The sequence below is a fragment of the Larimichthys crocea genome, chromosome XIII, assembly GCF_000972845.2.
Source record: "Larimichthys crocea isolate SSNF chromosome XIII, L_crocea_2.0, whole genome shotgun sequence".
Classification (NCBI taxonomy): domain Eukaryota; kingdom Metazoa; phylum Chordata; class Actinopteri; family Sciaenidae; genus Larimichthys; species Larimichthys crocea.
Window position 1 is genome coordinate 9,175,267 of NC_040023.1, and position 15,468 is coordinate 9,190,734.

At 47.4% G+C, this 15,468-nt stretch overlaps 1 protein-coding gene across 3 annotated transcripts in view; it reads right to left on the reverse strand.

The window, feature by feature from the left end:
* The window catches only part of shisa7b (shisa family member 7), a 31,918-nt gene that overhangs the window by 4,112 nt on the left and 12,338 nt on the right, over nt 1-15,468 (reverse strand). For 2 of the 3 annotated variants that reach the window (XM_019254690.2, XM_019254698.2), the window contains exons 3-9: nt 12,223-15,093; nt 10,183-10,425; nt 9,990-10,106; nt 9,682-9,827; nt 7,960-8,028; nt 5,264-5,503; nt 69-450 (exon numbers count right to left, since the gene is read on the reverse strand). In XM_019254690.2, coding sequence (XP_019110235.1) covers nt 69-450; nt 5,264-5,503; nt 7,960-8,028; nt 9,682-9,827; nt 9,990-10,106; nt 10,183-10,425; nt 12,223-12,650 — 1,625 coding nt within the window. In that variant the 5' untranslated portion in view covers nt 12,651-15,093. The remainder of the gene's footprint in view (nt 1-68; nt 451-5,263; nt 5,504-7,959; nt 8,029-9,681; nt 9,828-9,989; nt 10,107-10,182; nt 10,426-12,222; nt 15,094-15,468) is intronic. The other variant, XM_019254705.2, reaches the window with a different exon arrangement.

The window sequence follows — 15,468 nt, forward strand, 5'->3', positions numbered from 1 at the left end:
TATCCTCTCTGATATTAAATGGTTTCATCGGCCACACCTGCCAGCGATGTGGTTGAAAACGAGCTTACCTGCGGAGCGTCTGCGAGTTGGAGCCCCTGCTGGTGCTCATCATGGCTTTGTAGTACTGGTGTTGCTGGTTCTTGGACAGGCGGGACAGCGTGTTGCCCTCCCCGAGCGCGAGCAGCTGGTCCTGGGAGCGGACGCGGCGCGGCGGCCTGTCGAAGGAGGAGCTGGTGTACTGCGTCTGTGCGGGTAGCGGGTACGGGTTCGGGGTGGAGGCGGGGATGTGGATGCGGGGCCGGGAGCCGTGGAGGGGCAGCGTGCCCCTGGAGCCCAGCGTGTAGTCGGCTCCCCAGGGCAGGTGGTGCTGCGAGGAGTGGAAGGAGGGCGGAGCGTTGTTGGAGCGACGTTTGGAGCTGTAGTAGCCGGAGTACTCGTCGAGTTCTTTCTCTGGTTCAGCAAGAGAAACAAAGAAATGATATGTAAATAATAAATAAAGATTATTTTCCTTTCCTTTTGGTCTATACAGTATAATTTTATATGACTGGTTGTTACAGCCTGTGGCTTTAATGGTAAATGGTCCTTATGTAACACTATCTCCTTCACCCAGTCATACACATTCATACACCAATGGCGCAGCCTTTGGGAGCAACTTGGGGTTCAGTATCTTGCTCAAGGACACCACCGACCATCTACCTCCTAAATTTGACGAGAGTAAAATCACTGATATGTTTAATCTCTTATAAATTCAGTGCTTGTTGCTCATGATTTTCCCGTGCACCTGTCTACCAGGTATGCCTCTATCGAATGTCCAAAGTTCAAACCAACAGAAAGAAACTCTGATCGATCCATTCAGTTTCTGTAACCGCTTACCCTCATCATGGTCGCGGTGGTCACCCGGAACAAGTTCCCAGCTCATCGCAGGACACACAGACAATCAACCACTGACACATTCACTCATCACCAATTAACCAGTGAGCATGTTTTTGGACTGAAAGAGGAAGCCGGAGTACCCGGAGAGAACCCGTCCACACAGAAAAGCAGAGGTTAGTTACTAGTTAGTTGGAGTTACTAAGACTAAGCTGCTGCTGTATGAGTGAATCAATCGAGTAGAGAAAAATGAGCAAAGAAAACAAAAGACAGAGAGAAGGATGTCAAGGACGAACGAAAAAGACAGAGAGATGTCACGTGTGGCTGAAAAAGGAGGTGAAATGTTTTGACAGAGAAGAGAGAGAATAATAAACGAGACGAAAAGACGAGGTGAGAGAGGTCAAAGCGAAAAGGTGAAACGAAGGCGACGGAGTCTGAGGAGGACGGAAACAAACGGCAAGAATGAAATTCAAAAAGATGAGAGATGAGAGGAGGAGGATAAAAGAGCGATGTGCTGTATATTGCATGAGGCAGAAAAGAATAAAAAAAGGTAAGAGAGAAAAGCCCAAGGCCAAAGAGAGAGGGAGACTAAAATAGGCCGTAACAGAGGTCAAAGCGACAGGTAAGAACGTTTGAGAGAAGAGTGAAGAAATAAAGAGAGAGACAAAGTGGTGCGATGGTGGAGGACGCACACACACAGGAACAGTTAGCGAGCTTCATTAATAGTGAAATAGTGTTTCTGTGCTCTCTGCTCTATAGCCTGAGACCGCTTTAATCTTCAAAGCATTTCCATGGAAGCAGCTCCCCAAGAGCCAATTTAAACCTGACCTTTAACCAGCCACCTCTCTACCTCTTCCTCCCCTCTCGCCTTCTCTTTTCTCCCTCCATCGGAGCTCTTCCCCTCCTTCTTTTCCTTTGTCTCTTCCACTCCTTTGGTTTCTTTTATTTCTCCCTCCACCCTCCCCTCTGTCGCTCTCTAGGTTTTTTTTTTTCCTACTCTCCTCTCTCGGTGTTTACTCCCTTTTCCTGTAAGGCCAAATTATCTTGAGTTTTCTCCCCGGCTGCCGACCGCAGACAAAGAAGCCTTTATCAGTGTCCTTTCTGCAGCGCCGTATGGGGAACTACATCAAAAGGACCAGGTTTCACACAATGCCCGGCGAGAGCCTCTTTGTGTCACAATGACAACATTTTAGTTTCCTTTTGAAGGGGCGTTCCACCAAAAACTGACATTCAGGCTGATTTTTTTCCTCTGAAAAAGGAGGCGTTTAATGATCAGACAGGTAAAATGCTGCTTTGCTTTCAGTGTCACGGATTCATTCAGCCTGTATCAGGATATAACGGAGGCTTTTATGCATTTCTGCTGAGGTGATCCGCGCCTGTTTGCACAAAGGGAGAGAAGTCTTCTTACGTTTTTAGTTAGTATGGAATAAACCTGCAGGGTTCAACCCTCTGAATCTCCATCATGTGTCACAAGTGCTCACTGTCAGTCTGTAGTTAAACCACTGACAGTTTAAAGACTAGATCTCGGCTAATCTAAATATCGCCGAAGACGTGGATCATCAGCAGACCTGAACGAAGCCCGGTTGCTCAAACAAGTCACCTGTAACGACACCTACCTGTCAATCAAAGCGTCCACGCTCTTAACTCTACATGACTTTAAGTTAATATAATCTGAACAGGTGAGTTCACCCTCTTTAATTGTTTATATAACCAAAAAGAATCGCACAATTTCAGAAACTTTGCAAATGTTTGTACCAAGCTGCAGTTCCTCAAACGTCCACTTGAGGCTGGCTCCAGAAGCGAGTCAGTCTCCATAAGTCCCCATGTTGAAATGTCCAACTTCACAGCAGAAATAAACATGTTTACAGCCTGGTACAAAAAACAGTTTTGGTCTCTGTAGCTAATTTCCCCGTTCATGACAACTGTACTGAGGGTGAATTTATATACAACTCACCTGTTCAGATTATATTAAGGCTTAAAGTTATGCAGGATTAAGAGTGTGGATGCTTTGATTGACAGTTGGCTTGTTAGAGCAACCAGGCGTCAATGATTTTTAGATTAGCTGAGAGGCGGAAGAGGCAGGACTGCCAGAGCCGCGACACACTGAGCCTCAAAACTCTTCAAAAAATGATTTGTACCCTTGACGAGAGGCGTGTGACGAATGAAAACCAGAGCTTGAGAGAGACGCTTACTTTCTCACCGTGTCATTCAGGGTGAGTCGCTACGTGAAGTGGGTGCGACTGTCAACTACACTGCGATTACGACGTCTGATTATTCGACAAGAACTTCACAGCGGCGCATTTATTATTATAGTTATTACTGATGTTAAGAATGAAGCTGCCGTGGTGGTGGAAGTTTGCACCCCACACAGACTCTCTGGGTGTAGAAATACAGTGCACTTGAGACTCCTTGTGGACTTTGGCAGCAATGACAGAGCAGAGAGCGAACACTGCACCACCTGCAGCAGCAGCCTTCAAAACAGAAAACACAGAAAGACAAAGACAGTCCAGTTTCCTAAACATCTAATCATCAAGGAAAAGGCAGTGCGTGCTTTCTAACAGACGAGGCTGTCTATAAATTAATTTCTGACGACAGAAGGAAGAAAAAGATGTGACTAAACCGTGACACGGTCGTTTTTTAAACCGTAAAAAAACCTTCAAGGACGGCCTGCGATTAATGCGACGCAGATGCTGTCTCATGATGAAAATGGGAAGATGAAGAAGAGGAGGAGAAGGAGCGGGGACGACCTCTGAAGGTCTGATGTGTAACGAGTGGAAGGCTTCTCCGTCTGTTGAAGTGTTTTCTCCCTTTTTTTGATTGAATCGAAATAATAAAGAGCCTCATCTGGACTTTCACCTCATTACTGCTTCCACACACACACACACATATGATCCCCCATGTAGTAACCATCCATCACTCCGCCTGCAGTGGCGACTCCCCTCCCCCCTGCAGTCTTTAGCGATCGCAGGGCGAGAGAGGTAAAGAGACAGACAGACAGAGAGAGAGAGAGAGAGAGAGGTTGCCAGCCGCTGCCTCTCAAACGTCTTTTCTTCCACGTCGAAGGCAGCCAGGCCCCTGCAGACCAGCAGCCAACGCCCCTCCCCCCTATCTCCACATCTCTTTCTTCCTCTCTTCCGCCGCCTCTCCCTTCATTCTTCTGCATCTCTATCGTCCACGATATCATCCTGCTCTCTCTTTATTTGTCCAATCAGCTGATTCCTCTCCTCTCCTCTGGTCAGCCCACCTCTCTCTCTCTCTCTGTCTGTCTCTACATTCACACTCTTTCCTTTCTCTGCTCCTCCCCTCGTCTCCTTGCTCTTTTTTTTTTATATTGATGGTGACTCCATCTTTTCTCAGTCTGCTCTCCACGTTTGTTTACTTCGCTTTTGCGATGATGCCGACTCTTTAGCAGAAACGGTTTACACGTTCAGATGACACCGACGTGTTTGTTGGGCTTCACGGCGGCGCGGAGCTACAAGTCTCCCGCCGGCCTGCTGCCACGATGAGAATCAAGAACCGGGCGACAAAAAGAGAAATACCTGGGAAGATGTTTGGGGATCGGGGCGTGGTATCTGTTATTGGTCAATACGAGCAAAATGTTTGTCCAACCGCTTGACAGGCTCTACTCGACGCTGGCTTGCTGCTAGTCTCACATATGTAGATCTGTGGCCACACATGCTGCATCCATCATCATTCTGCTATAAAAAAAAAACACTCTGGCATGTTTGTATTCCTTTAAATCAATCATCATCGTGTCAGTGATGGTGGCCCTGCAAAATAGTGTCAGGGAAAGACCGTGGGAAGATTAAACCCTCACAAAAGTTAACAGCTGCTGGTTTGTTACGCTCGTACTGATCGCTACCAGCAGCGCTGTAAGACTCAAGACCGGGCTCAAGATCCCTAATCTTCTGGAATAAAAATTTTGTTTCCTAAACTGCAGATTTCACAACACGCAGCAACGATTCACTCAGAGAGTTTTTGTGAGTCGTGAAGTGTGCTGTCTTGGTTTAACTGGTCTTGGCTGCTAGTTCAGGGTCACTTCCACCTTTCAGTCTGTAGTTTGCTGCTCTGAGGTTGGTACAAAGAGAGATGCAGGCAGCAGGTAGGAGAGGTCCACAGTCCACATCCGGTGAGTCAGACTAGCCTGTAGCCTCTAATGTCACATGCAAACACGTCGGGTGTGAACGACGTCACAGCGACGGCTCGTTGACCAGAAGACACTGTAGATAACCAGGCTGACATCAAACAGACGTAAAGGTCACAAGCAGCACTACTGCTCAGCCTTTGTGTGCTATGAGTACCAAGGAAGCTGCAGCAGCTGCAGCTGGAGCAGGTTGTGGTGAACACCTCAATATACTCTCCTCTCCTCTACTCCCCCCCGACATCCCCTTACCCAGCCTCTTCAGGGAGCTGTAGCGGTTGATCTCCGGTTTCATGGCCAACTCGTAGGACGGCGGCAGCTGGGCCAGGTTGTGGAAGGAGTGGGAGAAGGAAGCGTGGCTGCTGTTGTGTCTCATGCCTCCTCCCAGGATGCTGCCGCCACCGCCGCCGCCGCCGCCACCTTTACCGCTACCTGAGAGCAGGGCGGGTCCGGAGGAGAGCTGGGGGGTGTTGTTCATACGGGGGCCACGCTCTGGAGGGGAGGGAGAGTGAAGGATGGAGGTGAAAAAGAAAGAATGAGAATAAAAAGAAACATATGGACAAAAGAGAAGAAGAAGAAGAAGAAGAAGAAGAAGAAGAAGAAGAAGATACTAGCTGGTTAATGATCAGTAAACACAGGAAGTGTCTCCGAGCTCCATGGCGACCGTCTATAAATACAACTCCGTACTGTTCATCTGAGGCTCGAACACAAACAGCCACATGTAAATACATAGAAATACACCGATAACATCAGGGGTGTGCGAGCACAGTCACAGTAATGCAAAGTGCAGAAAGCAGCACATCGATCGATACACAGAAAAAAAATGATTCGTCTTATGTAAGATCAGCAGCAACGGGGGGAGAGGGGGGGGGGGCAACACGTATACTCATATCAGTTACATCATACAGTATGCAAGAGTACATTCATATTTTCCAAACAAGGACCCCAACATGTAGGTGCACGCTCAGCCGTGACCTGACATGTGAAGGTTTCTGCACATTAACAACGATGACGACGAGCTCACATCCAAAAAACACATGCTGCCCATTGCTGCGACCGCCACAGGAGGAGCTTCACAGATATATAATAATGTGATAATGCAATAAAAAGGTTACGTAACTCGGGGGGCTTTGCTGTTGTTTCCTGTCTTTGAGACGGAGACAATCGATGTCGAGTCCATTCGGGGGGTCGGTAATGGTTGTGGGGCTGCGATCTCGTTAAGATTACTGCTCGACATATCTGGTCATTGACTATCAACGGTAATGGGCAATAATGTCTCTGTTAAGCGTCACCCAGGGAACACACACCACATCGACTTCTGTACCGTGCACGTAACACACACGGTGAAAGGAGAGGGGGGGAAAAAGAAGCAATGCTAGCTCTGAGATCAAAAGTATCAAATATTAAAAGGTACATGTGCTGTTTTTTTTTTTAGAGTTAGACCGATGATGGCTGACAGAGAGGTCTGATCATGGTGTCATGGAGTATCTTCTCGTTCCTGAATCCTCCCAGGAGGCCGTTAACCTGATCTAACACAGGCAGAGCGAATGAAGGAAAACCGAAGAACGGATCGCCGATTAAAGGTTTCAAATCTCGCTTCAAACTGAAGATGCTGTCAAGAATGAATTGGCACGAGTTAACGGATTTTCAAAACAACCTCAACTGCTATTTATTGTATCCAGGAAACCCTCCTACAGCTGCAGATCTACTAGCTCCATCGTGCATTTCGCACTTTCCAACATCAGTAAAAATCAGGCCTTACCCGACTAAACACGCTACCCGACTCCTGCAACAGGCTGCGGTCATCTCACGACTCGATTACTGCTATCAACACCTCTCAGTCTGCACGGTGAAACCAGAGCGCCTGGCTCTGCCACCCGTTCGTTCAGGACAATTTAAACTTTTCTTGTCTGTTGGTGGAACGTCCTACCAGTTCCTACCAGATTAGAGCTCCTGAAGGGGGCGGTCGGTGGCGTAGTGGGTTAAGCGGCCGCCCCGTGTGTGGAGGCTATAGTCCTCGCTGCAGCTGGCTCCAGTTCGAATCCCGCATCGGACGGCCATTCACTGCGTGTCACTCCCCGTGTCACTGTACTATCATTAAAGGCATAAAAGGCTCCAGAAGACCTCCAGCTCTTCAGGGAGGAGCTCCTCTCCAACACTACCAACAACTGGACATGATAAATCTACCCCCCCCCCTCTCTAGAAACTGCTGCGCTAACACGTCCATGTCGCTCTGTGTAATAATGTATGCAGCGAATACTTAATCATGAGCTTAGTTACAATTTAAACTATAAACTTTACTGTTGCCTTCTTGTGTAATTCACTCCCTGAGCCACACATGTGGGTGTAATCGCTTGGATTAACTGGCACTGAAACACCCTTGTCATATTTCCACAGCGACCTTATCCAGTACTTCTTTGTCAGCCGTGTTACATCCAACAAATGAGCCTCCGCGGACGATAATCTGACTTAAAAAGTGACTTTGGGACGGGGTTGAATCGCTCGTGCTAGCATTGCTTTTTTGTTTTCTTGGTGCAAAGCCCGGGAAAACACACTCAGGTAAGTGCAGTGACCTCGCTTAAGCCAAGACCTCCGGTAATCAGCTGTAAGCACAGTCGCACATCGCTGCTGCACAGAAAGAAGAAGCACATTTGGAAGCAGGCTTGTGGTGGTGGTGGTGGTGGTGGGAGGCAGACAGGCTTGCATTAAGCAGAGGACAGGCCAGACAAGTTTTCAGCTCACGCTCTTAGAAAGAGATGTGTCGCTCTCAACATAGATGTCTTTAGAAATATGTGTCGAGTGTTGAGAGCGGCACAGCTGCTTTAAGAGACGACAGGCCGTCATACCAACGACAAGACAGACAGACAGTGTTGGTGGTGAGGCCGGTGAAGCCGGCTCGTCGCCGCCTGTAGCCGGACTGTGTGCACTGCTTCACCAACGAGGCTTACCGATGGTAGCAGAGTGTTTGGGGCTGGAAGCAGACCCCTGCTGGTTAAAATGGTGGTGCAAAGTCCCAGCTGCAAAGAGAGCAGAGCCGACAAACTGATGGACAACCACTCCAGAGACACAGAGCCATGTGTCGAGTAAGCATTTGTGTCAAGAGAGAGAGAGGGACAGGAAGATGGAGACAGAAGAGAGAGAGGCAGAGAGAGTCCCTCCAGGAATTGGCTGTTTTTTCATAATTTTACTTTATTTCACAATTACACTGCAGATTAAATGTAAATCAGATATACAGATCAACTGTAACTGTTGTTTGCACACTATAACAAGAACACAGAGTATCTGCACAACTAATTGATGGAGTGTATTTAATACTGTTCAGCAGATAAGAGTAGTTACACACCAAAAACTCTGTTCTTGTTCTGTAAAAATCACTCAGCGAAAATCCTGGACAGAGTTTGTGAAGTGAGAGACAGTGGCAGAGCGACAGAGCAGCAGTGAGAGACAGCAAAGAGAGAAGAGAGTGTGTGTGTTATCGTGTGAATTGTTAGAGCACAAGAACACATTGATAAAAACAAAAAAAACACTCTGATATCGACCAGTCAGAGGGAAAAAAACGTTTGTGAAACGTCTGCACAAGCCGGAGAAATACGATCCGACTGTAATCTGTTAACGACAGCAACATTTTAAACACGAGTCATCAGAAACAAACAGAGCCGCAGGGAGACGGCCCGAGCTGCATCACAACAAGGAAGACTTGTTGGATTGGTCTTTGATTTGCAGCCGCTGTCAAAGCCACGAACCTTTTAAGCATACAGAGTTTGATTTAGCGTCAACAAGTGATGAAAAAAGTGTCAAATACTTTAAAATCTGGCACAGAAACATTTTTTAAAAACAGCTAGACTGTCTCTGAGGTTTCGTTCAGACTGCAGGCAGATCAGATTTGTAATTCGAATCAGGTCGAATCTGCACGCGAGACATCATCATGTATCTGCACGGGTTGCTGCGGTAACGGCGTACGCTGGTGAGGCATCTTTGTCCGTCCACAGACTGTTGTTCTCTGTGTCGTAGCTCTGATGCACTTCCATCGCTCTGGATTTGATGTTGCGGTCGTGTGTCACGGTCCAGGTGACTCAAAAGGACACTTTGAGCTCCAGTATGAGCCTCTAAAATGTGGCTTGGATCTAAAATAACATTTGTATTTTTGGTGTGCAGACTTGGATTTGCCAAAAAAACTGATCTGTGTTGGCAGTCTGAGCAAAGACCCTTCTGGACCGAGATACAACTTGCATGTGTCAGCGTTCAGGTTTGAGGTATATGAGTATTATTTTGTTTCAGTATCAGCCTGATACGTCGTCACATTTGTGCACGCAACGCTCGCATACATCCACGATTAGTTACGAGCTCAAATGTGACGGCGTGAGAGCAAACGTGGCTCCAAAACAGGAAATATCAAGAAGAGAAGCATGACTGAGGAGTTCACCTTTAACACCAGAGTAGCTCTGGACAGTCAACAAGCCTCCTGTGTGACCTGTAGGTGAACAGGATCAGTCATAACGGTGCTACTTGGAGAGCCTGATTAGACAAAGAGGTCATTCAGATACTTCCACCTGAAGTATGACACTGAGATTTGAATAAAAGCAGCAGCAGTCATCGTGTCACGGCACCTTTTTACGTTTTTCACCTCGCTGAACGCGCGTCATTTTTAAAATCGCGCCATCGTCACTTACTGCGGTTGTCTTTGCTCTGCAGGATGGGGGTGTAGAGGTTTTTGGATGTCCGTCCGTCTGAGGTGGTGGTCGTCAACACCGCGGTGTTGTTCCTCTCTCCCTGCTGCACCGGGCTCGACTGGTGACGTAAGATATCCACCAGTGATCTGACACGGCCGAGGGCGGATGGAGAGATCGGAGAGGGTGAAGAGAAAGATAAAAGGTCAGACAGAGACAGAAAGACAGAAGTCTTCTTAATTCATATTTCTCCTTCAGATCTATGAACCAAACCAAACACGACTGAGCTTGCAGACGTCCTGTGCCCTCACCTGGGCATGTTGATGTCCCTGTTGCGGGGTCGACGTGCCACCTTGCTGAAGGCAATCCTGACGCCCACGGCCACCACCAACGTGAAGGAGATCACCCCTCCGATCACGTAGGCCGTACTGTGTGAAGAGAGAAATAACATTGGATCACTGAGCGCTCGATCATCAGTGGTAACAAACATGTCCAGACTCTGACCTGCTGTTCTGCTGCTGCAGCGTCTCAAAGTCCGGGTCGGGCTTGTTGCCCACGGGCACGGTGACGGGCACCTGCGGGTCGGCCCACACGGGGGAGTTGTAGTTGTTGCAGGACTCCTGGTCCAGCCGGCTCCTCTGGTGCTCGCAGCAGAACCGGTAGTGGCAGGTACCGCAGCAGTAGATGTAGCTGCCCTTGGAGCAGTTGAACGTGCTGTCAAAGTGCCCCATTACATCGTAGTAACCCCTGTGGAACAAAGGTAGAAACAAAGACATTCATCACCCGTGACACGTCTTTGAAACTCGGCCCATTTAAGACTCGTGTACGTCCTTGAAACCTGCCCAGTGGACCAGCACGGTGAAACATTTACAGCTCATGAATTCAGTGAGCCAACATTTACATTTAGCGACTCACAAAAAAGGGAAACAATCAACTTACAGTACAACTAGGACACATTAGTGCAGCTTGAGGTATGACTTGTTGGAAAAGCTCTTTAAGAGCATCACATACCTCGCTCCCTGTCTTTAGTTTGGGATATAACCAGAATATATGGGTGTGATTGGCAGTGTGAGCTCCACAGTTCCTCCGGCATGAACTAGAATATGATGGGGCCCCTGTTCTGGATACTATTTCTAAAGCTTCAGGCGAGCAGTCATGTATCAGATGAAACCCGTCACCCTGGTAACCAGGATGGAGGGAAACGGAGGAGAGAGAAGCTTGTTCTGGCTGTGTCTACCCCGAGCTGTATGATATGTCAGACAGAGAAATCAGAAGAGGCAGAAAAGAAACGGACGAAATGGAAAAAGTTGGTGTTGCTGCGAGTTCTCGGCCGCGTTTCACTGGAGCTTCGTCACACACACACACACACACACACACACACAGAGGAGGCAGTGAAAGGAGTTCATGACAAGTCGAGAAAAAGCTGAAATAAAAAGCGATATTCTCGCCTGCTTTTGTCGACGGTCGCTGTTTAACACGACCGCAACAGCAGCAGCAGCAGCAGCAGCAGCACGTGTTAGTCTAATAAGCGAATTGTTAGAAATTGTCAGGTTGTCATAGAAACGAAAACCCACGTGCGGCATTTTTTTTTTGTTTTGCATCTCGCTGCACAAGTGTTTCATCACAGCGCCGTGCCAACGTCTTCCTGCCAGTGCCTTCAGTCTGGCAGCGTTCAGGGGAGGATGATGAAGTGTGAAGTGTTCGAGAGCTGGACGGAGGCAAATCTGTGAATTAATGAAGACTCCTCATCTCTTGGGTTCACGATCGCCGACCCTCCTCAGTTGCCTCCGTCGTGCCGCTTCGCACTTTACAACATAAATGATCTTTACAGATGCTGTCTGCAGCTGGAAGAAGAAAAAATATATACATGCTGCACTGTTGATGATGAAAAAGTTCAGAGAGGTAGCTGCACAAAAAAGGAGGAGTGCTCCGAACACAGCACGCTCAGAAAAAACATGACGTGGACACAAACCCTGAGCTCAGGTTGAGACATAAGTACGTATATAAGAGCAGCTGGTCAGGTTTCGAACGCTCCTCTCTTCACCCTGAATTTGCAACTCTTTAGCTGTCTCTATAAAATAAATCCAGAGTTCAGAGGAGGTGTGTGTGGCGCTTTACGTGAGTTTGAAATCCGTCTGTTAAGAGTGTGCTGGCTGGCTGGCGCTGCATTGGATCGCCTGGACGTGGCTGCTGTTGATGGTTGCGGTTGTGCAGCTCGCCAGCACACAAACGATTTAGAGCTGATTACATGTTGCCTAGCAACAGCAAGACGCCTCTCAGTGCAAAATATAAGCTTCGAGCGTGATCGAGACCAGAGCTGCAGGAGGAGAAGGATCTTTTTCACACAGATGGAAATAAATGTGAGATGTGGAGCTCGTCTGCAAAAGGTTAAAACTTTTATAACACTCATTATTTACAGATTTCTAACAAAGCGGTTGTTCTTAAAGCGAGCACACCTGTCCTCTCGTTGCCTCACCTGCAAGAGATCTTCTGTTTTTGTTGTATTAACACATTTTAAAAAACACACAGGAAACTGTTTCGTACCTGCACACGTCCACATCCACCAGCTGTCTGGGAGGCGGAGCCACCTGCGCTGCACCGAGCGGAGGCTTGAGGGCGTCGGCCGTCATGTTCCTTGGCAACATGGTCTGAGGGAGGGGCTTCGGAGGGAGCTCAGCCACGGCCAGGCCCGGGTCGTCTCCGTCCTCCACCTCGGCCGCTTTGGGCGCCACCTTGGGTCCGGCGGGTAGTGGCGGCAGCGGTGGCTTGTAGCCGGTCAGCAGGAACAAGGTGGTGCTCCTTTTGCCAGCCGGAGCCGAGCTACCGCCGCTGGTCAGCTGAGTCCTGACGTCACCGTCGACGGCGGCGGCTCGTCGCTCCGTGGTGATGGTTACCGTGGAGACAGCCAGGCAGGAGAAAAGCAGGAGAACGAGGGAAGAGCAAAACATCCTTCTAGAAATTGAACGTCTCATCGTGTTAGCACAAAGTTCTCGAGCCAAAGTTTAAAAAAACAAAAAAATTCACATTAACGGCTCCTGAAGCGCCGCGACTTCTCAGCGTCCTCGTCCGAGACGAGCGGCGTCGACTTATAAAAAAGCTTAATATGAAAAGTTTGAACGTGCCGACCTCTCGTTGCTCTGTGCACGCTGCTGCACAGGTGAAAAAGGATTTCTCTCGGAGTTCAAGCGATGTATCGCGAACGTGTTTGGCATGTCACTCTCTCAGCTCCATGTAAACATTTCTGTCTGGATACAAATCCTTCCCTTAAGCAGCTTTTTGTAAACATTGAGGTCTTGCAGGAGTTTTTTTTTCCAGGCTCTATATGAACTGCCTAAAATGACTTCAGCTGGTTATAAATATAGAATAACGTGTGTTGTTTTAATGGCAGCAGGATGTCTGATTTTTAATTTTGGTCTGTCGGGTGACAAAGCGTCTTTTTACAGTCCATTGGCCAAAATTTTAAATCTTAAAATAGGCAGTAATGTTTTTGTTTTTTACATTTTTTGTAAACAAAATGAGCGTTAACTCTTCAAATAAAACGACTCTTTAAAAAAACAAGAGTCTGAAGAGTTTTCCGGGAGTTGTTTATGGCACAAACGTCACGATTCACGTATGTAAAATGCAGTCTGTAAACATTTAGCGCTGTGTGTAAACTTTACTTGTCACGTTGGATGCGCTCAGACGTCAAATGTATTCTAGTTGGAGTTTGGCACTTCTGTTGTCCTGTGTGGATAACTGATGTGTAAAAAAATCACATGGAAAAATAATCAAATCAAATAATCGAGCTGTGTGTGTGTGTCTGTAAACAACAACAATGCTGGCAGCTTTACAGATCGGAAGTCAGTCTGAATTCAAATTAGCCACTGAACGCGCTTTAAACTCGTCCTTTCAAAACTATTCAGAGGAAGTTAAAGGTCGAGATGCTTCAACTTTTGGTTTAAATTATAAGCAGGGTTTGTGGAGCTTGACAAATAAAGGTACCGCTAGGTTAAAGCGTCCAGCAGCTACTGGAGGACAGAGATCGGTTCAATAAAACGAGCACATCAAGGCATTCACAGAAGAGTAATCAACGGCGAGAAAGTGGTGACAAAAAATATATTATTTTTAAAAACGTGGAGGATCTATGTGCGTTCGATACCCTTGTGTGAGTGTCTTTGCTCTGAATTTAGCTTGGCCCAACAGAAGAGAACGAAGGAGGGCTTGGGCCCGGTTCTAGCAGGGCAGCGAGGTTCTGCCCACAGAACAGACATGAAAATGTCCGGATTCATCCGTCAACACAGAAAAGACGACGGGAACGCGACGTGTTCACTGCCACGCTGGCCCCCGGTCACAGATGTAGCACGGTAGTGAACTTTACAAAGCAGTTCTTTCATACGAATGTGTGAAGTTCGGGGTTCTTCGCGAGGGCGGCTTCTTCATCGACTCTCGACTATCGAGTCTCAAAACATCGCGAGGTGTTCGGTAAATGTAAAATTCGTATGGCTGGTGTTCAGTATGGCTTCTTTAGGTTAGCTTTTCTGTTTGTTTTGTTTTTTTTACAAACTTGATCTCCTTCCACAAAAAATGTAAATACAGTGAAAGGTTTTAAATTGCATGTTTTTTGTTCGTAGAGTTAAAAGGAAGAATGCAAAAAAGGTCAAAGAGGTCACCGGGGTTAGGGTGAGCTTTCACGGTCGGTGTGGAAGAAACAGAAGACGACAAAAGAGCAACTGGAAGAAGGAGATAGGCAAAGTGTCAACAGTGTTTCACAGCGCAGACTGAGACGGCGGTAGATCTTTAAGCGTTTGAGATAGCAGCAGCAGCGTTGGCGGCGGCGGCGGTAGTTAGTTATCAGGTTAGACGTGGCGTCAGAGCGTGGCCACTTCTGCAACACACAACTACAAGCGGATCAGCTGGAGGATCGGTTTATAAAGCACTTTGAACCAATAATGCACTGATTATCGTCGAATCTCTCAGCATTAAGAGCAGCAGCTACGCAAACACTGACCGAAGACGATGGATATTAAGTTTTACGGGTTGAATGATCTCTTCAGTATGCTGTGATGGGTGCGTTGAGATTAAAGATTTTAATGGGATGCAGAAATAAAGCTGTACTCTCTCAGGATGATTTGGTGATGGGTAGTTTCATAGATTTTTTTTTTTTTGCTTCTTCTCTTGGACACAGTCAGTTTGGCACCTGGTTTTGGTCTTGCTTAGAACAAAAACAGCAGACAAGAAGGGTTAGAGGTCCACGGCCTCTATCCCGACAACGACGACACAAAAAAAAGTAAAAAAAAGTTAGTGACGAGCGTCGGCTTCGAAAGCAGCTGAGAAAATCCCACAGAAAACCTCCATGTGGTCGCCGACAGTCCGGTTGAGATCCACCTTTTCTCGGATTCTCGAAGCTTCGCACGGGTTCACATCGACTCGATCACACTGCAAGAGAAAAACAAAACATACAGTCAGTGTTAGTGATGTAAAGAATATAAAATCCCAAACATGCAACAAGACATCAGATCCTAACAAGAGAATAATTATCAGGTAGTAAACAACAGAAACGCTGTTTTCTTTCATCCAAAACAGGAACAGAGATCGGCGTCGGTGGAGTAGAAGCGTACGAGAACAGGATGTTCTGATTCCAGCGTTGACGGGAACTATTTCCTGAATCGCAGTAACCTAAATAGCCGCGGTCCTCTCTGCTGGAAAGTTCTGGCCGCTCCGCTGCCCTGACAGCCTGGCTTCACATCAGTGTATCTCGACCCTCCGGGGGCTTTTCCGACCCGCTTCCTCAGATGTTGTAATTAAGAAGCC